Raw genomic sequence first — 22,654 nt, 5'->3', positions numbered from 1 at the left:
GGTTTCGCAGTAAAATCATTTAAAGTCGGTCTTGGGTACAGTTATACGACTGAATCTTTATATATTAACAACGTTAAGAAAAAAAATATTAAAAAAACAAAAAAGGAATGTATGTATTCACAAGCCCCCAAATCACAACATATATTTCCTTTAATATATTTTCAGTTCACGATGCACCTCAGTCATGAATTCTGCAGTAATACCTTCATAGGGCTAGATTTTCTTATACACACAAATTCCTCAAGTAAACACCGTCGATTCCAAGTTTAAAATAAAAAAAAACAAAACGAAAACATACTGTAGTTATTTATAACGCTTAGATCAGGGAATGTTTTTTTTTTTAATAAAGAAATGTTCACAGCATATATACAAATGAAAACGCCTGACCTAAAGAAAAAAGTCCTTTGCAAGGGTAAAACAAATCCAAGTTGAAAACGTGACGAGGCAAGCCGTGAAATGTTTATGAAACAGGCAAGAGAGCGCAGCTTTTCTTCTCATTTGATGTGTAATATTTTGTCCTCCGTTTTTAAGCGTTTACGTCGCGGCTGAACGACGTCGTCGTCGGAGTCCTCCGTTTCCTCGCCCTCCCTCTCGTCCGCCTCCTTCCTGGGGTTGGCGTCCGCCGCTTCCCCTTCGGGCGCTTCGGGGAAGATCTGTCCCGGGTAGATCTCTCGCAGCTTCTCCTCAAAGTAGACGGCGACCGCCTTGCCGGAGACGGCCATCTCCGATCCGTCCTGCCGGGGAAGGAGACGGGTGGAGGGCGGGTTGGAGAGGAGGAGGCAAATTAGGCGTGTTTAAGGTGCGCCCGCGGGGTGGCCCCGGCTCAACCTTGCCGTACGGAACACGGACATTTTGCCGCCGCCGCCGCATATCGCCGCGTCCCGACCCGCTGTGGCTCCAGGAAACATTGCTGCCACTCGGCCGCTGCTGTCTTTGCGTGCGCCTTATATAGTCAGCCGACCCTAGGTGGCACTAGGCCCTTTTTTTTTTTTTTTCAAGCTGGAGTTTGGATCCCTGGGTAATCAACCGGCAACCTTGCTGCATCATCTCCCTCTGCTGCTATTCAGGGCTGGGCAACATGGCAATAAATAAATAAGTAAATTAATCTCAATTTCCCTCAATCATTCTGGAACATTATGATTTTAAGTAATTATTTTAGACCCTCCTATTCATGCATACACACACACACACACACACATACATACATACATACATATACAAATATATATATATATATATTTTTTTCATAAAATGTATTGAAAAACATCCACGTATGAAGAAATAACTGCAATGTGTGCAATTGAATACAAGCTGGTGACATATTCATGAAAAGTTTTGCGTGAGATGCAAAAGGTAATTTGAAGCACGTTAATTCTTCATTGGGACTACGGCAGCTGTTGATGACAAGCTACAAGTTAGTGCTATCATATTTTCGGCTAATTCAAGAAAGGGGATTTTTGGAAGAGTTATTTATTTTTTATCAGGGCTGTCAAATGACCCGCTTGAGATCAAGCTGAGTGAATGTGGCCCCTGAGCCGAACCAAATAGAGCATGTTTTCAAAAAAATGCAAGCGAACCGAACAAATCCGTATCCAAAATATTTGGTCAAGCCTCAGCGGGAAGGGACGGACATCCGTGCTCCATTTCAAACATCTTACCTGCGTATTAATCGCTTTCTCCTCAGCATAAACTTGGATTATTCGAGACATCTAAAAAGGGGCAATAACATTACAACACAGTCAAGTAGCACGGGGAGAAAAGAGCTGACGGCGCGGGCACGCGAGCTACGTAAGGACGGATTGCGGGTCCGCGCTTGGGCCACCGTGTCCGGGCTGACTCGGTAGCATCCGCACAAGAAAGGATCCCGCGTGAGGAGAGCGTCCGAGGCGTTTGCTACCAACGGCCGCCCGCCGCATCCGGGTCGGCTAGGACGAAATCGGGATTTGGGGGGACCGGCCCCCCATACGTTGGCCGTTTGTGAGAATCCGTACCTTTCTCACCCCTCTTCTATAAACATCAAGCTCTAATGAATCATTTCAGCACTGGTTAGAGCACTCGGAAAGCTATTCCATTTGACTGGTTTCTCAATCTTTTGGCATATACGCGCTATCGTAAACTTGGCGCAATTTGGGCTAGCTATGGCAACATGAAGGAAAAATAACTTCTTTGAGCGCATTAACGTGACAATGGCGAGGCGTTCACTGACCGCACAAAATGTGGGGAATCTGAACTTAACGCGCAACAGATATATAACTTAAGGATATGAGCGCAAGAAAACATTAAGAATTTGCAAAAGATGAGATGTATGCTGTTTTGTATCATTTTTACATTGTTGCCAAAGTGTTGGCGTGTCTTATTAAGGATCATCGGAAAATACCAGAATTTGACCCCCCAATCAGGGTGGGTCATATACACAGGTGCGTCTTATATTGGGGGAATTACGGTATTAGTGATATGACGTTTACAAACGAACCGAGTCATTAGAACGCCTCTTCTTGTGAGTCTTTGGTAACTATTAATCCGGGGGAGGCTTTTTTATTAAGCTTTTACGTGGCCATTGTTGCATCATATTTCAATCTACAAATATGTCAAAAGGAGCCATAATCCACATTCATAAATGTGTAACGTGAATCCGCAAATGTTTGAGCGAAGTCACAAATGTGTAACGTGAATCCGCAAACGTTTGAGCGAAGTGACAAATGTGTAACGTGAATCCACGAATGCGTAATGAGAGTCACACACGTGTCACGCTCATCTGCAAATGCGTCCGGTGATTTCTACGCACGCCTGAATGCATACAGAGCGGTAATTGTGAGGGGCCTTTTGATTGGCTGCATCCTTACATGTGACTTTTGCTTGACAAGCTCGACTCATGAAAGCCACGTACAATTGAAATGTGAGATTTAAGCAAATCATGCACAAGCTACGGATGTTGACATTAAATCCGATTTGAAGTCAGCGTATCTTTGTGTTATCTTTGTGTACAGATTTTATGCAGGATTTATTCTGTAAAACAGACAAATGTTTGTTGGGTTTACTACCTCACCTAATATCGACTAAAATCGTAACGGTCTAGAATGGCCGGTGAAAACGGAGATTGCATTTTGATATGTTTGCATATCGCCCAGCTCTAACGCAAAGGTTAAAAAAGGGATTCGGTAAAAGTGCCATTTGGGGACGGAATCGAATAATTGCAAGTTTCCGAAATCGTCGCCGTCCGTTCCACGCTTTCTCCCTAATTCTGTTTTGTGTTTCTGAATTTTCTCCCTTTGCTACTCTGATTGGAAGCTATATTTTGCGTTAGCGTGAACCCACACCTGCATGCACATGCACACCCGGCAGGCGAGAAAAGTCATGCTTGCGCACCTCGTTGTACTTTGCGCAGTTGAGGAAGATCATGCGCATGTCCCACACAAACTCCTGGACCGACGTGTAATACTGGGGGATGTGGAGCTGCAGCTTTTTCTTGACTTTCTTCAGGTCCATAGGGTGCTTGATGATTTTGTAGTAGTTTGGCACCTGCAGTAAAAAGCAAAACGGAGAAACGTTGGCAGCGGCTCGAGTTTGGATGGACAGAAGCGGTTTTAAACTTCGATTCCGCTCCGTTGAAGACGACGTGTGTCGCACCGGCGACGCAAGCAAATGAGGTGGCACAATTTGGGATCTGACCAGGATTTTGAGCGAAACAGCTATCACGAAAGATGAAGTGCATTTTTGAGAGAGCCCTCAGCATACCTTGGAACTAACGAAAGAATAACGTGAGAAGGGAATAGGACACATCTTAATTATATTGTTACTGTTTGACTATTTTCACTTTTTTTGTGTGTTGACAGTTAACGACGTTAAAATTAGGGATAGATTGACCCCTGTCTCCTTATCCTGTTTATGATTCCGACACTGCAGCCTTGAGGATCGGCCAATTTGATCACCCCCCCCCCCCCCTTTTTTTTTGCCTACTCCAAAGTTGTTAATAATACTTCAATGCACTGTATTTTCCACACTATAAGGCGCACCCTCAATTAATGACATATTTTCAAACCTTTTCCACATATAAGGCGCACCAGATAAGGCACACCCTCAATCAATGACATTTTAAAACCTTTTCAATCACAATATAGTAATACTCAAAGTAATAACAATAATAACTCTAAACTCTAAATAGCATAATAACTCAATATGAGCAACCTTGTTCAACTGTAAACACACAAAAGAAAGTGGTGAAGCTTACTTTATCACTTCATTCCCCCTCTACGAATCCACATATAAGGCGCACGGAATTATAAGGCGCACCATTGTCTTTAGAGTTATAGAGAAGTGGCTCTCAGCCTTTTTCAATGATGTATCCCCAGTGAAATATGGTTTTAAAGTACCCCTTAACCAAAGCAAAGCCTTTTTGGGTTAAAAAAATAAAAAATAAAATAAAAAGACTTAAATCATGTACTCAGTGACTTAAACGTTAGGATCTTTCAAATTTCACATTTGTAAAATAATCAACATAAAGCGTCCTATTTTGGATCATAGAAGATCAGTTATCAAACAGAACTAACTTCATTATTAATGAATATTTAATGAATATTTAATGAATACTTGAGAGTCCGAAAATAAACATCCCGAGCGCTTGACGAGGCTTCAGTTTTCCATGTGTAGTCAATCGTACTGTACGTGGACTCACAGAGCTGGGGACGGGTTCCCGGAAGCCCACGCTCAGCTCATGACAGAAGATATAGAGTAGGAGGCGCTCGCATTTCTGCAGAGAGGCGAGAAGAGGAATGACTTTGGCGGGCGTTGGCGACGAGCAAGCCCGGTGCGCGGCCGCTAGCTGCACTCACCCGCTGGTCCTCAGGATGAAGGACATTCTCTCCGCTGACTTTCTTACTGTCGTCACAGTACTTTATTTCGGGATTGGAAATACTCCGGCAAAAAGTGCACAGAAAATCCCCCCTGAGAAAAATGTGCAAAAAACGTCAGTAGAACGTAGTCGGAATTCACTCGGGCGGTTTTCTTTCTCTACACTCACTTGGGGAAGATTTGGATGGTGGGCACGTGGCATTTCATGTGGAACACTTTGGGACAGCGGTCACAGCAGAGCAAATCGCCGCCGTTGATGCAAACGGCGCACCAGTCTTCGTTGGGGTCATCCTCCTTCCCGTCTGGATTGGCCGTCCCGGTCGCCGCCTGCCCCTTGCCCGCGCATCCGTTGGTTAGCCGCGTACTGGAGCCGTTGAGCCCAGAGCAAGAGATCTCGGACTGGAGCTCCAATTTAATATTCTCCCTTGAGCTGTTTATAGGACTGCTCATCTGGAAGAGGAAAAAGGCAAGAGTACGGGCTCATTATTGTACGCGACGCAAAAAAATGGGCGGCAAACCGAATGATTCTTAAAATGCGTTTCTAGATCTGTTGAAACAGGTGCCGCAACGTATTGAGCGAGTAATAGGAGACTTTGTTTCGGGATCGACACTGCGCAGCTCATTGCGCTCTATGTTTTCTGTAATCCGGATTGTGTATCTGTATTTGGTACACGCAGCATCCACTTCAACCCGTTGAGCCTGGAAGAGCCTCCCACCTGTGGTCCCTTCTGAAGGTTTCTGATTTTTCCCAAATTGGAGTTTTTCCTTCCCCTTCTGGGAGCTTTGAGCAGGGGATGCTGTTGTGTAGTTATGACCAAAAGAAATCTCTGTATAACTTCTTTTTTGCAAAAGAAGTCTCGACATGACCCCTTTTCACCCGTGAAGCCCTTTGAGACTTCGGTGATTCAGGGCTATACAAATTCAATTTGATTTGTGATTTGATTTGATCGACACAAAGTTGTTTACTGCCTCTAGCCATGTGGAGCATTTTTTAAAAGCAATTATTCCAAAATAACCAAACATAATTGTGTTATGGTAATAATTTCGGGATCAAAGTCTGGTAGTTTCTATGTTACCATGTATACAACTCTTTGGAAACAATGGAAAAACTAAAGCAAAACAAAATTTAATCTTTTGTGAACTCTCCCTATATTCTTGTGTTCATTTCCGTAAGTTAAGCATCTGTTGCGCCTTAAGCGTATTTCAGATTTCTCACATTGTGAGCGGTCAGCGAATGCCTCGCCAGCATAACGTTGAATGCGCTGGAAGCAGTCGTTTTTTCTCTTCATTTTCACCATTAATACCCTAAGTTGCGCAGCATCTGTGTTTCAAGTTTGTATGTATATGCCAAAAGACCGTAATTAGTAACGATGCACTTTTTATCGAGTCGGCTGGAGACATCTTAACCTTTACATGATCGTCTCCTGTGTGCGAACAAGGAAGGAGACGGCAGCAGTCCCCAGAAAGCAGAGCAATTACAACTATGGGTTGCCTTTTTGCGTACCATGCAGGCACTCCTCCCCGAGTCTTGAGCTCGATCCAATTTCGAGGAAGAACTCGGACACCCATAACCGTCATCTGAACCAGGTTCCTGTTTGACCCGAAGAGCGTCCAAAGCACCGGCAGCTGCGGCCGTCCTCCCCGCAGAGCTACAACTTGAGAGGGGGACAGGAGAGAACAAACTTCCTTCAATTACAACAAACCAAGTGAGGAGATCATCAAAACTTGATTTCCTAGAGCAGGTAAAAAGCCATTTTAAAAGACAAAATAAATGCTGAGGGCACCACTATGTATTTAAATTTCATGTCGTTATATAAAAGCAAACAATAGCATTTAGATCATTGAGGCCTTTTCACACGAGTTTTACTTGCCCATATTTGTAAATGCTTGCCTAGCAACCAACCGGGAAGTAATTGGAAGCTTTTCCCTGGTCTATTGATTAAGCACTCTGAAATCACTCTGCCAAAAACTCTCCTATTGGCAAAGAGTTGAGGGATTTTGCGCGTCCCAGTCCAAATTGATTGTACATTTTCAAAATGAATGAACACTGCGGTGCCATCTCACCTGCCTCTACTGCCTGTGCTGGATGTGCTGGAGGGTCGTGCTGGAGTGTGTGCGTTGGAAAGACCTGCAGATACAAATGGCGTAATGTAAAAACTGTTTATAAGCAGCATATAAGTAAAGTCAGAGTTGTGTAACTAGTGTAAGAAATACTATTATTAAGTCATTTGAGTCGATGGTGTCTCATTACCTGAGGATCCAGGCGAGTGTATAGATAGTCCAGGTGAGGGATTCAAGTCCACCGAACCCGAATGCTGTTGTGTGTTGGCTGTGATGTAGCGAGTGAGGAGGTGGCCAAGGTTGCTGGAACCCGCGTCCTCCAGCTATGGAAACAAATGTACACGCGTTACATTTTGTTGACGCGCTACATAAATGCAGCCGAAACAGTAAAGGGAGCGCAACCTGGCAGAGATCATTATAATTCAAAAGGCGATGTTTAACATGTTGCACTCAAAGGTGACACACTCCATCTTTAATCAAAGGATTTTGTGCCAAAATAAATCCTTTCAAAACTACTTCAACCATTAATGTGACTGCTTACCTGTTGATTGTTCATTTTTAATCTTTCGGGGGAGGTATATTAAGAAAAAAAAAAAAAAATGAAATGTGGTAAGGCGGATATTTATTGAAGTTGACAACGAGCCGTTAATTGAGAGAAGCTGAGTGAAGAGCAAGGGGCCCCTATTTTCAACAAAAATGCCAATTAATGATACAGACATTATTAGCAGGGCTGAAAAATTGATTGTATTCGCAAAGTAGACTGAAATTGCTAATTGCAAAGGTTGCAATATGATTGGTCGAAACGCATCGTCTTGCGACTCCAGTCAAATCCTTTGAAATGGCAGCACTCCAATTCTGTCGACAGGTAAATTTGGAAAAAAACAAACCTGTAAAAATGTACCTGAACCAGCCCCATCGATTACCTTGCCGGCTGGGTCACATGTTAAAATAACTCAGGATATTACGAGCACATTTCTTAATCAGGCGCAGTAGCCACAATTTTTTACATCACCAGTGTAGTCTGCATTTATTTTGTGTGATTTATTACTAAATTGAATTTATTTTTGAATGAAGATCAGGTCATTCCCTCTGTATGTATGAAGAATACATGAAAAACACGCAATGAAAAAAAATCCAATTGGGTGAGAAAAATGAAATTAAGACTATTTCCCACATTGCTTGGGGGAAAAAAAAAACAAACAGAAACAGAACAAAGCAACAGTAATATGCACACCTGAATGGGAGGGATCTCCGGGAGACAGGGCAAGTTCTCTGGGTTGGTGACTGAGGGGATGAGCTCAATGGGACTGATGACGGGGTTAGCGGGGCCTCTGTGAGCGTGCGCTCCCGCCATGCTGGCGCTGGTGGGACTCGTGGGGTTTGCATTGTGGGCCGACGCCACTGGGAAAGGGCCTGCGTGGCCTGGGTTGGAATGCTGAATCAAAACCAAAAAGGATTCAGGGAGGATACGGGAGACAAAGGGGAAGAGACATGTTGGGAAAACAAGAGAGCAGGTCACTCATCTGAGTGTACTTGAAATATATAGAAATATGTAGAATTAAATACAACTTTTTGCTGTGTGAAGGCAGTTGCCAAGCATGCATTTGGATGACAAACATGCTACACAAAACGCACGAATGACAAAGTAGGAAAAAGGTACCAAACCCCAGATTGCAGTAAGAAACGAAACCTTTGGTGGCTCATCTCAGATTCTAACGACATCTGGACACAGAAACAAACATGGCGGGGTATAGTGGAGGTTTCGCTGTCCGAATCTTACATGCAGGAGGTGAGTGTGCAGTTTTATTCCGCTTACTGATTGGTGCGCATCTAATATTTGCCTGTTTTGTTCTACGAAGACAGATATTGACTATTACTGAACCTAAAGTAAATTACATCAATCTTAGGGTCGAGAGCAGAATTCATGTTGCCATCAATTACAGTGAGTCATCCCGGTTCCAATGCAGCAAAATAGCCCCTGAACAATCACACTACCAAAACTATGTTTGACTGTTGGTATGATGGTCTTTTTCGAAATGCTGTGTTACATTCAAGCCGGATGTACGAGACACAAACTACACCTTCAAAAACTTAAAACTTTCAATTTCTAGAATTGTGTGACACACGAATCTCATTCTTAACTTGCTTTAAGTATGCCGATTACATCTGTTTTTGTCTTGAAAAGTCAATCACCCTGTGAAGTAGACACTGATTGGCTGTCATTGCGTTTGTCATAACCTAAAAGGCTGCTGTTGCGGGTTACAAGTTCAGGAACAGAAGGAGAGTGTGAAAATCAAAGAGCATGGGAGAGGTGCACTGTGCGTTTCATGAACGGTGAATTTAACTGAAAAAAAAAAATGCCCGACGGCACCTTTGTTAAAGGCTGAGTGATATGCATTCTTTGTAAGAAGTTTGCTTACCACAGATGCAGCTCAGGTTTAGCCTACCACGTAAATGCAAAGCACCCAGGTACGAGTGCGGCCACAGCAAACGGGAAGAACAAAGGAGCTAATGTAGCGAGGCGTAGCACAGCTCTTTGCCAAACTAAACTCCATAACGCTAAATGTTTGATCAAGTCTGCGACAGACTGGTTGGAAGATATTTTAATGTTATGTTCTCATTACTCAACCACTGGCAAAACAAAAACAAAACAAACAAAAAAAACAGCCCCATTTACCCTATATCCAGGACTTGGGACTAGCATTTAATACTCTTAAAAAGGCCTTGAGATTTTTTTTCAGAAATTTGAGGTGTTATTAAAAATAATAATGAATAATAATCAATTTAATTACAGATTATTTAATCTCTCAATTAAAAACAAAAACTCTAGGTAACGAGATCTTAGTGGGTTTGCGGTCTTTTCCTGTTCATAATTGCCTGTCCCACACCTTTGGTAATAATTGTACTTATTATTAAAAAAAAAAAAAAAAAAGGCCTTCTCGCCAACATTGGAATGTGATGATTAATAACTTAAAGGAGTGTCAGGAAGCTCGGTGAAGGAGCTTCCCGTGCAATATTCGTCAAACAAACCCAATAAAGATCATCATTTAAAGGAAATATAGCAAGGCGTTAATGATAAACGGCAATATAGTTGGGGAACACTTAAAAAAAAAAAAAAAAGCTCATGTGAGGAGATCATTTATGGTGTCACAAGACGCAAAACAGATTGGTGTGCCTGCGAGCGAACGTGGGCATTACCTGTCGCTGTAGATGAGGCTGCATCATGGTGGGATACTGTTGTCCGTTGTGCCTCGGCTGAGCTGTGGGTATCCTGCCCTGCGGCGGGCCCGGTAGACGCATATGGTGGGATGAGGAGTACATGGAGGGAACAGGCCCACCGTTTAAGACTATTTGCCCTCTTGGGTGCTGCGGCATACTGATGAGCCTGGGAGGCTGGTCAGAAAGTCATGCACCAACCAAAAGTTAGAAACTCGAGCAATGTCTGCCATGCGGTGAGAAATGGTGCAACTACGGCTTAAATCCGGACCTGTCAGGTGCCCGCGAAGTAGGACCGAACACTAAATGGCATTTGCGATATAATCCCAATTTGCCAAAACACTATTTTCTAACAGCAAAGGGTGCCATTCGATAGGTCGGAGAGCGGAGCTGAGGAAAGGCTATAGAGCGGTTCGAAGACGACAACAGCAGTTACATGCCGGAGATAAAGTTATGTCAGCCAGTACGTCAAAATTCTCATGTTGTTTTCTAAAAACGGAAAACACACAGCGACAGTTTGAAGCCACGGGTAATAATTGTGCCATCTTCCATACGTTGATGAACATCGATATGAATAAGTTCTGTAGAAGGTGCTTTCTCCGGTATGGCATTATGATGGCTTCTCATCAGAGCGACACTTGAAATTACCTGCTGCTGAACCATGGGCGGGACAGTCTGTCTGGTATGTTGTTGGGACATTTGGGAAGGCAGGCGCAGCTGTTTCTGCATCTGCTGCTGGTGTTGCTGCTGGATATGTTGGTGCTTCTGTGCCAAGGCCGCGTGCTGCATGTGCTGCAAACGAAGCTGAGCCAGACTGATCTGTCCTTGATTTTTGCCATGTTGACCTTGGCCTGGCGAAATGGGACCGCCGCTCACGGCCATCATATTGGGTGCCTGCGTAGGTGCCGGTGGCTTCTCAATCACCAGATTACCTAGAATTGGGGGGGCTGGCTTTAGAGCTGCCAAAATTGATACATCGACAAGTAGCCTTTTATCAAACTAATGGGCAACCGTGTTGATATTTTAGAAATCATTAGAGCTGGTGTCTAACCTAAAATTGTCCTCTCAATTCCAGAAATATCAATTACAACACTGTGGCAGGGGGGTAACAACCCATATTCTCCCAACAGTAAGGACCATAAATATTGCGACTATTACATCGGGCTAAAGTAATACAATGCATTTTCATTCTGAGCTACTGTTTGGGACCGGCTCTGCCAGTATCGTATGAACAGGCCAAGTCAACAGATTGCTGGAAACAATAAAGGGCTATGGCATGCAAAACCTAAAAGGGGTTCACGCTCTAATTATAACCCAAGAGCTTTGCGTTCGTGCTTTTGGCATAAGGAAAATTAAGTATCACAATCACAAGTGAAACGTGCGCATTTCTGCCATTATGTGCAAAACATGGCCCATACCTAGATTTAGCACATTGTTGGCCCAGAAGGTAGGGTCACAAAAAAAACGCACTTCTCCATTGGACACAGGCACTGGCTCGAGTCTGGCTTTAAAGAGCTGGCGAAGCTGGAACAGAATCTGTAAATATACACAGAGACCATCCGTTGACCCGACTCCAGAATCTCACTCAAGTTTCTTCCTTGGCCAATGCACAATTTCTCTGCAACAGGGACAGACCTAATTTATTAAATAAATAAATAATAACATAAAATAAAGCTCAATCGTCCAGAGGCCCTCTGGCGGTATGAAAGAAAAAATTGCACTAATCCGTGTTCAGACAATGTTTTCAAAGGTGACGATTTAAATATTTTACAAATGTTGTTTTTGCATTTGTCAAAATTAGTCCGCGTTGTCGTTGAGGGATATAGCCATCGTTGGACAATGTTTTTGATTGAGATTTATTGATCGCCAAAGTCCAAATTTGCCCCTGTCCTTCCATCTTGACTTAGGAATTGGTAATAGAGCGTGTCCTGCGTGAGGTGTTCCAAATACTTAAACGGGAAGGAAACGCAGAACCTGTACTTCTTGGAGAGTGGACCAGGCGACAACAGTTTATTCCACACACTACAAACGCCCCCTTCGTCGCCTCGTTCACGCGTCATCGCCTCGGGACGCCTCCCTTCAACACAGCATTTAAAGTAAACCGAGGTCACGGTTTGGATGTATCGCCCAGGACTCACTCTGGAAGTCCAACCATCACATGTAAAAGCAGTCACTTTTGCATGATTCTGATCGTTTAACCGAACAAACTCATAAATGGAGATACTTGGCCAATGCTCTCCTATGAGTTCTTTTGAGTAGGCACAGGCACATAAGCATGGCGTTGAGAAAACATACCGGCCTCTTGCTGTAAAGCAGTGCTGTGCTGCTACCGGTGGAGATGGCCCATTTGCAGAAGTTGAGAACGTGGTTGATCTGCTGGGCGAGCTGGGAGGTATCCTTATGCTGGGCCATCAACCGAGCACTGCGCTCTTTGGTCACAGTCTGGAAACACGAATATTCCATCAGAGAATGAAAGAATTAAAGCGGCAGGACCAAGAGAGCCACATTTTGATGCAAAAACAACAAAGAAGCCCTTATTAGATAAATCCTTACCTCCAACTGTTGGAGAAAAGCCTTGCCCTTTTTGTTAATCTCATTTATCAGAGTAAACACTGCAATCTTGATCTCGTGTTCAACCTTCTTATGGGATTCAGTCAGTTCTTTTAACCTGGATTTAAAAGGTGCACGCAGGAAAAGAACACGGTTAAGCCTATCATTCTTGACAAACGCACGGCGATAGAAAGCATTTAGCCCCTATCCCACTGAGGATCGAACGTTGACGAGTGCACGTGAACATAGCGGGGCTTTTCATCTCATCGGGGTGCGTTCATCATCGTCGACATTTGCCTGGACCGCTCTTGTCGCAAAGAAATTTGTTACAAGAGCAGGGGAAAAAAACATGACTGTAAGTGTTGACAAACATGTGGCGAACACCCATGAGATGAAAAGAGGCGCTACGTTGGGCGGCACTCGCCCATTTTGGCCCCTCACAGCGAAATAGGGGCTTGAAAGAGCTCGATTCACTCACCTGTTTTGTACTTGAGACACTGAGTAATGGACATAGTTTTTCTTGTCCTGTAATTTGGCCATGGATGATTCAATGATACCTTTGTGGTTAAGAAAAGCTTCCTCCAGGAACTGATACCTGAAAATAGGGATGGGTGATATGGGAAAATACAGTACAGTACATATACATCACTCGTCTTTTCAACTGTATGTGTGCTATATTCGTGCATTTTTTAATGCATATCTACACTATTGATTATTCAAAAACCAATATGGCTTATTCTGCGCTCGCACACCGGCCCCGCCGTAGCAGATAAAAATGACTGGGAGGCCCGGATGAGGATACCAAGCCCTCGTGCCACCCGTGCAAGAGGAAATACTGTACACACCTACCACATTCACGACTTTTAGCTTCGATTTCAATCCGAGGTCGGGGAGGGGAGATATCATTCGAATTAAATAGTTAATATATGACGTGAATGATCACCTATGCTCTTTGTGCTCAAGCAGCTGGCAGTCCCGGCAGGTCAACGTGTCACAGGTCTCGCAGAAAAGCTTGAGTGGCTCTTGCTTGTGGATGGGGCAAAAAACGGGCCTCTGTCCGGACGTACTCGCAGACTCTAAGAACACAGTGGAGAAGACACCGGTGAATGAACTGCTGATAGAAATGTTGGAAATTCTTTTCCATACAAACCGTCAACCCCTTTTTGTGTTCCTAACATGAAACAAGGTATTAGTTAACTTAGCGTGTTCCGCGTGAGGTGTTCCAAACGCTTTTCATGAAACGGGAGGGAAACACAGAACTCGTACTTCTTGGGGAGCGGAACGGCCAACACCCGTTTCTTCCACACTCGCTCCAAACGCTGCCTGTCATCGCCCAGTGAACACCTCCCTTCAATACAGCTTTTACAGTAAACCGGGCACACGGTTTAGTAAACTGAGCAAACTGAAGACTAAACTGAGCGCACGGTTTAGTAAAATGAGCAAACGGATGACTAAACTGAGCGCACGGTGTAGTAAATTGATCAAACGAATTACTAAACTGAAGGCATGGATTAGTGCAAATATATATATTTTTTTTATACCTTGGCACCAGAGGGACTCCATACAGTGTGGATATCAATACTGATTTTTTTTTTTTTATGATGTTGCATCCCTACTAATGATCAAATTGACTAATTCGCGGTCAATGATGGCTATAGACGCCAAAGATTCCATGTTTTCTCTGCTGCCAGTGAATTAGTTAATTATTCTCTGTCATTACTCAATACATGTCGCTGGCATATATCCAACAATAAAATTGTATTACTTGGTGTAAATAAATTAGACAGCCATGACTTCATCAGCCATTTCATGGATGCACATTTAATTCATTCACTCCCATTAATGGCTATAGACGTCAAAAGTCCATTATTACTGGGCTGGCAGTGAATGAATTATATATCAGCCATGTAGGTGGGAACAGTTCGCGTTCAATCGGCATTTATTGGCAGTCCGTACCAGAAGCGGTGTCGCCGTCCTCCTTTGTCCGAATCCTGTGGTCTTTGGTTATTTTGACCCTTTGGTGGGCCTCCACACAGGTCTTACACAACCATTCGCCACACTCCACGCAAAAGCCTATGGTTCCAGCATTGTCCTCACAACTCGTGCATACCTTGAAGAGAGAAAGTCAGGTCAGACATAGAAAAAAACAGCTGCCCTCATAGATTAAATGTCCTTCGAAAAAAAAAAAAAAATCCCATCCCTGTTCACAGACCTCTAAATCCTTCAAAACGCTGTATTATATATGGACAGCCAGCAGTGGGCGCAAGATGGCCCAAACCAACAAAACGCATTTCTGCCAACTTAAGTAATGCTTTGTTTTGTTGTTTTTCTTTTAACCATTTTGTTGTTTTGCAAAAAAAACAAAAACAAAAAACTGTTAAAAGCTTGTGCATAACTTGCTTAAAGGGATAGCCCCCATATTTAGCTAGTTTTGGCAGAAATAAGCTAACATTTATTTATAATTAATTTGGTAATTGTTTTCATGTACAATAATAACTTTATGAACACACTTTTCTAGTTGCTGTCAACTGAAAATGAAATGACATGTGCTCTGGAAAAGAGGAACGTCCATGGCTCATCTGTTGGTCATGTGACGTTCACAAGCCAATACCTGAGCCTTGAGCACGTATGGTCATTTTGGGTTGACAACAAGTGCAAAAAAGTGTTTGTAAAAACTCTTAATTGTACATGGAAAATTATTTAGTTATCGAATTAATTAGACAACATTTTAACCTTTTACGGCTAAAATGGGTACGTGGATTATCCCTTTTAAATGACAATTGACTTGTTAACAATTGTAAAACATGTCTTGTAACGCACCCATCCAGCATTCTGCCACTGTTGCAAAATGTGAATTTCACAATATAGCTCATTTTCAAAGCTTTGATTTTTGAAATGCCAAATCAGTGGAATTCATTTGATTTACTGCCCAGCCCTGACTCCGACGGGCATTGGAACAATAACAAATAATCAATGGAGGAATGGGAGGGATAATCCATTCTAGAATGATCTGCAAGTGACAGCCACATTACCGCCGCACTTTAGTGCCCAATGGCAAAACATCTTTGCAGAAATGCGGCGTCACGCAAGTTTTACAAAGCGTCTAAAAGAGGTGTCATAACTAACTGATTAAGCAATGGCTAATCCATCATACCTGTGCAGCCTTTTCATTGGACGTGCTGGTCGCGTCTGAGGTATCTTTAACAAAGTAGTTGTCAACAATATCGCTCTGTTTGTAGTCCTGGTGGCACACTGAGCATCGCCTGACATTTACTGAAAACGGAAGAGAGAATAAAACAATGTGTTTCAAGTCAACTTATCGTTTGTCAAGCTTGATCATTTTAATCAATCGGAAATTCCAATGACTTTACATATAATAATGCTAACCTCTTAACCACTGTGATGTACGGATGCAGGGACAAAATGCCGCACAAGGCTCCGGATTTTGCTTTTTGTTGTAATTTGCTTGAGAGATATTATTTTGTGGGGCCTTCACGGGCTCCTCACGGAAGTTTAATAAGGTTTCAATATTGGTATGCGCGGGTAGCATTAATAAGTACTGGTAATTAAATCTACAGCGTTAAATCAAATCAGTTCAGTTGGGATCATCAATTATATTAATAAATTCACATATTATAAAATCATGATGGGTCCACTATAATGGTAGAACTGACATTTATTTTATACACAAGATGAATATCATGTGATATTTTGAAAGGAAAAGCCAAAAAAAAAAGAAATAAAAAAAAAAAAGTCCAATGAATCGTCATCTTAGCGGCCTATAACCAGAACGAGGTGGTTTGAGCCAGCCAGAACCGGTTCAAGCAGCCCACAGCCAGTTAGTGGAAGTGCCATCTGCTCGGGTCTCGGAATGATTGAGGGCTAAGTGCACGCGTGCACATGCACACACAGGCGCAGGAACGTAAAACCTCCGCTGCGCACTCAAATCACACCTACACTTCATTGAAACCTTATCTTAAACTGGATTGATACAAATATCACACCAATTGGAGAGAAATTTTCATCTTAAAGCAGCTGATACAAGAAAAATCTTTTTTTTTTTTAAACATAATTGCGGTCCACTTAATGATTTGTCCTGATTAACACCCCACCAGTCTTAATGTTCTCCTGCGCGAATGAATTAAGACAGAAAAAAAAAAAACTTTTTCTGCCATGTTTTTAACAAGTATTTTCATTGGTCGCTTGATCCGTCAATATACTAAAAAAAAAATTATAATAATGCATATCCTTTTTAGACAATCCCTAACATTTTAATCAGCTGTGGAATTGACCCAGAAATTTTCAGGCTGCGGGGATCACTGAACAAGAAGCCAATACCAAACTGTAATGTTCACAATCTGAGACTCAGTTAGAGGTGATCATTAACTTTTTTTTTTTTTTTTTTTTAAATCACCAACTTTGGGGGGGGGGGGGCAGAGGTTGGTTTTTCTAACACAGGTCAGAAAGTACAAGCACAAAGGTAAAATGTTAATTGCCTCATCTAAAAACGAAGAAATGCAGTTCATCACAAAACACACAGAGCAGAGCAGAGATAAACCCACAGAATGTATTTATTTTTTCTTAAATGAGAACTTTTCTTAAACGAGAACATACCACCGGCGATTTCCTTCTCTTTAATCCATAATCCATTTTGTTGTCGACCGAGGTCCGTCCCCCGGCAAGGAAAGTCTCGCCCTTAGAAGACTGCCGAGCAGTTACGGCCATACTCACTAGCAAGGTTAACTATGCGTGGGCCTCCTTCGCATTTTTTTTATTATCTCCTGCTTTGTCTCTTTTGTCATCATCCTCTTACTTCTTCCTTTCCTGCCACTTGCAATTTTAGAAGCCATGTCTAACAGATAAAGTTTGCAAAGTCTTCACAACACACCGACCAGCTCGATGAGGGTGTTCGGTCAATAGCATTTCGGCATTTCTGTGATTGACGTGACGCCAGCCAATATAGCATATCGGCATCTCCGTGATTGAGACCGTGACTGAGACCGTGACTGTGACTGCCTTAATTGACCAGTAGCATATCGGCATTTCCGTGACATGCGAGAAAAGTTGTTTTTGTTGATGCAGCAAAGCGAATAAAACTGTGCGGACACACTGACCGGCATGTTGGAAGGTTCGTAAGACGAAAGGTTTGTGCGTAAGGGGGGGGACAAAAAAACGCAGCGGTCCACGTTGTAAGATGAAAAATACGTAAAACAGGGAGTTCGTAAACCGGGGGCCCACTGTATTTTCGCTTTTCAGATATAGACTGTGAGAGTCCTGCGAAGTGTTAATTATGCAAAGAACACAACTTAAATATTCAATAGTGATAACTATATTACACACAACATTACAAAACACATTGTTAATACGTTTCCGGATGGAACATGTATGAAGTCTTGGAACAGCCCATCAGGAGTAACCTGACAGGCAAACTTTGACTGGCAAACTTGTTCAACCATATTTGCATCAAGCGGATGGATGGATGCATAACTTTTGAATAATAATAGTCTGAGGAGAAAAGGCGGAAAAGTTTGGGGGGTTTTTGGTGTCCGGAGATTATTACAAATTACACCACCCCAGAAAAAAATAAAAATGTAAAAAAATCAGAAATTAGAAGCCCAGAAGAAAAGCGAATGACAAAGAAGACTTTGGCTGAGCGTACACAAGCATTCTTCGAATAAGATTACCCTTTGTACTGTACGTCTATGGTTAATAGTTGTACTATGGTAATATTTTAGCTTGTTGGAATTCATAAAAAAATGTGAATATTGTCATTTGTCATGAGATCCATACACCGGTGACGGTTTTTAATCCAAATACAGTGGGCCCCCGTGTTACGAGATGAATCCGTTCCGCGTTTGGGCCCGTAAGGCCAATTCACCGTATGGCGGGCGATCCAAACCTATGTTAAAAAGCTAATGCGTTTAGAACCCCAGGTAAAAACATCCAAATTGTACATACATATTCAAAATTGGTACCAAAATAGTATAGTAAGAGCGACGTGTATATATAATATAAATGTATCTGATCAGAAAACATACAAAACCAGGAAATTACCATAAAGAGGGGATGAAAAACCGCAGTATTCCACGTCGCAACATGAAAATAACGTAACTCAGGGACGCTGTAACACGGGGGTCCACTGTATAGTCAATCATTAGAGTCAGAGTCTCTTTCTGTAACGAGTCTATTTCAGTCAATCGTTATAGCCAGACTTTCTTTCTGTAAAGAGTGCACTTCAGATTTTAATTTAGTGTATTCATGAGCTGAAGCAAGTTCTGTAACACCATCAAGAGTGTTCAAAGCTCCTGTACGTGACCAGGAGATTTTAATTTTGTTGCATGTAATGATGCAATTTCATATTGTAATATAAATATCATGTTTGGATTTGACAGGATAAATACAGGTATTGTCAAATGTCCCTGTGAACTGTTGCAAACTGGCAAAATCCATTAACAACAGTTGGAAATATTAACACTGGAGTTGTTTAGGTAAAACGTTATCTTTAAACGATTGTTTATTAAGATAGTTGTCGATTAATTTAATCACCAATTTCCTGTCGTTGTGACAGCTCTCATAGCTTTTTTGATAAATATTACTTGTCCACATGTGCGTTTGCATGCTTACACAACACTCATTTGAGATCAAACAAGTTTGAAAGACCAACATTTTGCACCAAAAACATGCTGGATAGTTCAAATTCTATTTGTATAGCCCTGCAGTTAGTGACTCCTGGTTCAGACAATCAACAACAGGTACCGCAACTTAAATTGTTTTTGCTTTTTTTTCAAGTGCTTGACTAATGCATGGTCTTAAAATGGCTGGTGAATTCAGGAAATAATTAAGAACTAAAATGGTCGAATACGTAGGGGACTTAATTACTAAAGTAATTAATACTTTAGGTACTGAAAGGAAGAAAGTATTACTTTCAATATTAAAGGTACTAAAGCATTTGACAACATTAGGTACTAAAGTAACCAATAACTTTAGCTAATTAGAATTACAGTGGGCCCCCGTGTTACGAACTTAATCCGTTCAGCGGCTAGGCTCGTAACTCGAACTGTCCGTATGATGGGCAATCAAAACCTATGTTAACTAGTGAATGCGTGCAACGCGTGCAAAAACCTTAGGTAAAAACATCACGGCATTATACACATACTAAAAATTAGTGACATAATCTACTGTACAGTTAAATTAAATAACAAATATACAAATGGAAAAATGACATTTACCTTCGGGGGCGACGTGACTTGAGCTGGTGGTAGGTGGAGGCGGAGGGGAGCAGAAACGAACGCGCAGAATTTATTTATTTCAATAGCATAACGGCATTTCTGTGATTGACATGACGCCGACCAATAGCATATCCGCATCTCCGTGACTGAGAACGTGACTGTTGAAGGAAATTCATATTTTTCAAATTCAATATATCAATAAAATAGTGTGTACATGGAACTGTGTTATTCTAATAAAGATTGAGACGACGTAATGTCAGTATAAAGCAGATATGGTCCTGGCCCAGGGGAAATAAAGACAAGTCGGCACCTCCAAAAGGAACAGATGGCATCCCCCGACCAACATTCCACCATGGGCAAAAGGCTAGGTGTGGCCTTCAAGTGAAGATATCAGTCAGGGTTTTATGGTGCTCAGACTTCCTCCCGCTTCAAAGAATGGCCGGCAGAACAAAGACTTTTGAAGACACCATCCCCACGCAAACAGACCCCCACGCACGCACACACCGACAGGCACGCACGCACGTGCACGCACACACACACACACACACACACACACACTTGCATTCCACAGTGGGACTAGATGCCCCAAAAGGGTATAAGAACTGAATGTTGAAGGTGAAACGTTGCCATTTTCTGCTCCGACCTGTGGCAGGACTGGCCCGAGGCCTCGTGTACTTTCCCACTCTGTCTGGATTAAATCAATTGTTTCACTATGTTGTGGTACGGGCGATCTTTCAACAAAAACGAACACGCTACGAACTAGTTTAAGGCAAGAAGCTTTTTCTAGATTCCTTCACTGTGACCTTAATCGACCAATCGCATATCGGCATCTCCGTGACTGAGACCGTGACTGTGACCTTAATCGACCAATAGCATATCGGCATCTCCGTGATTGAGACAGTGACTGAGACAGTGACTGTGACAGCCTTAATTGACCAATAGCATGTCGGCATTTCCGACATGCGAGTAAAATTGTTTTTGTTGATGCAGCATAGCGAAAAAATAGTGCGGACACACTGACCAGCATGTTGGATTGTTCGTAAGACGAAAGGTTTGTGCGTAAGGGGGGGGGGGCAAAAAAAACGGTGCGGTCCACGTCGTAAGATGAAAAACACGTAAAACAGAGTTCGTAAACCGGGGCACACTGTATGTCTAATGGCTAATAATAAAAATATGTCCTTGAGATGTAATGGTTCAAATTAACGGATTAATTTGACAGCAAATCGATATACTTTTGACAGGTCTGACAGCGGCAACATAAGATCCCTGTTCTCTAGCTTCGGTGCCGAGATTGGCAAATATATTTAAATAAAGAAAATGAAAGAAACACATTAGAACACCACTGATAAATCTCTGCCCAAACCGACGGGACAGCAGTCGATGATCAGTAGCTACCGTGAACATCCCTTGCCACACACGTATGGTCAAGAGCTCAACCAGTGTGACAAGCATGTCAACAACTCGCCGGCCGAAGAATCAAAACAGCCCCGAGCATTAATTAGTATGCGGGAAAAAAAAGCTCGCCGAAAGAAAAGATGAACTCACCGATATGTGTGCTGGTTTGCCCGTGCGGTCCAGGCACCTGTACGCTGACCTGCCTGTCTGGTTCCGGGATGCATTTCAGGCAAAACGAGTGCAGGCAAGGTAGAAGTTTTGGTTCGCATTCTCGGCTCTGGAGACTTTGTTTACACACTGCGCAAGTATCCAATAAATTAAGGGGGGTCAGTGCCGGTGCGGCTGCCGGGGCCGTGGGAGGTGGGGACATCTCCGCCGAGGGTCCGCCGACGGCGGCCGGAGCTTCGGCGGGACTCGGCTCGGGGTCCGTCGGGCCGGCGTACGTCGTCGGGCTAGCGGCGCCGCTGCCGCTAACATCGCTAATGCTAACCTCGGCGCCTCCTTCGCCGGTGGCTGCGGTCGCCTCGTGAGCGTCAGCGAGCGGCCCTATCTCTTCCGCTTCCTTCGTTTCGCCTTCCGCGACCGCAGGCGCCGTTTCGGCATGGGTCTCCGCCTGCACGTTTTCTTGCGCCGAAGGAGGAGGCTCCGGGTTTGGCGTCGGTTCCATATTGTCGACGCCTTTGTTATCCGCCATCTTCCTTCCTCTTTGAACCGCCTGAACGTCCTACGTGACTCTCCATAAACAGCGACTACGTCCGTGCGTCATGACGTCACAGCGGGAGCCTCGTGAGCTTCCGTTTTTTTCTGACGCTCTTCATCCATGTATGACATTACAAACCTGTTCCTACGTCGGCATTACGTTTCGAGTCGTCTTCACTTCATGTCACCGACATCATTCCCGCACCGTAATGACGCCAAATCGCGAAGAGTTTTGATCCTTGTTGGATTAGTAACACGTAGTGACGAAATTGCAAACTGGGTCGGTGCCGTACCAGAAAAATCCACTAGAGGACGCGCTTTTCTTTCTAATGCTTGTGTACGGCACATGACGTTGCCGTTCTTATCACTAAGTAATAAAAAATAGACGCATCTGATATTTTTACGTTTTTTTTTACGTTTATGTTTTGACTTTCTCTCCTTCTTCCTCGCATCTCCTCTCTGTGGTTTGCCATTGAAATAACCTACGTAGTTGGTGCTGTTGGCAATGCGGATGTCTCATTGGTTGTTGGGGCAGTTAATACAAAACCCTATGCTCAATTTATCTTACAATAATGTGAATTAAACATGAGGGATCAAAGAACCTGAGTCATTCTCTTTGGATGGTGCTGGGAGTCGTTCTCTACTCAAGCACTATA

The 22,654-nt window shown here is 43.0% G+C and overlaps 1 protein-coding gene across 5 annotated transcripts; it reads right to left on the bottom strand.

Annotated features, from left to right (window-relative positions):
• Positions 1 to 132: 132 nt before the first annotated feature.
• On the bottom strand, positions 133 to 22,067 carry trim33 (tripartite motif containing 33). Of its 5 annotated transcripts, none has more exons than XM_088407977.1 (21): positions 21,450 to 22,067; positions 15,830 to 15,948; positions 14,632 to 14,785; positions 13,619 to 13,751; positions 13,154 to 13,270; positions 12,679 to 12,793; positions 12,421 to 12,567; positions 11,544 to 11,661; positions 10,774 to 11,057; positions 10,108 to 10,302; positions 8,575 to 8,631; positions 8,144 to 8,344; positions 7,100 to 7,232; positions 6,913 to 6,976; positions 6,353 to 6,497; positions 5,018 to 5,298; positions 4,830 to 4,941; positions 4,673 to 4,747; positions 3,367 to 3,519; positions 1,659 to 1,709; positions 133 to 734 (listed from the first exon to the last, which is right to left on the bottom strand). In XM_088407977.1, the coding sequence occupies exons 1-21, from the start codon at positions 21,991 to 21,993 to the stop codon at positions 495 to 497; spliced, it is 3,438 nt and encodes a 1,145-aa protein (XP_088264103.1). In that variant the 5' UTR covers positions 21,994 to 22,067; the 3' UTR covers positions 133 to 494. The 5 variants fall into 5 exon arrangements, with proteins under 5 accessions (XP_088264103.1, XP_088264102.1, XP_088264105.1 ...); XM_088407976.1 differs by having other exon boundaries at positions 6,353 to 6,503; positions 21,450 to 22,065; XM_088407979.1 differs by lacking the exon at positions 8,575 to 8,631 and having other exon boundaries at positions 6,353 to 6,503; positions 21,450 to 22,062.
• Positions 22,068 to 22,654: the final 587 nt, after the last annotated feature.

Source organism: Hippichthys cyanospilos, chromosome 2 (genome assembly GCF_059441005.1).
Source record: "Hippichthys cyanospilos isolate Australia breed blue-spotted pipefish chromosome 2, RoL_Hcya_1.0, whole genome shotgun sequence".
NCBI classification, from domain to species: Eukaryota; Metazoa; Chordata; class Actinopteri; order Syngnathiformes; family Syngnathidae; genus Hippichthys; species Hippichthys cyanospilos.
Note: the sequence above shows the minus strand (reverse complement) of the source record. Positions and strands in the feature narration are given on the sequence as shown.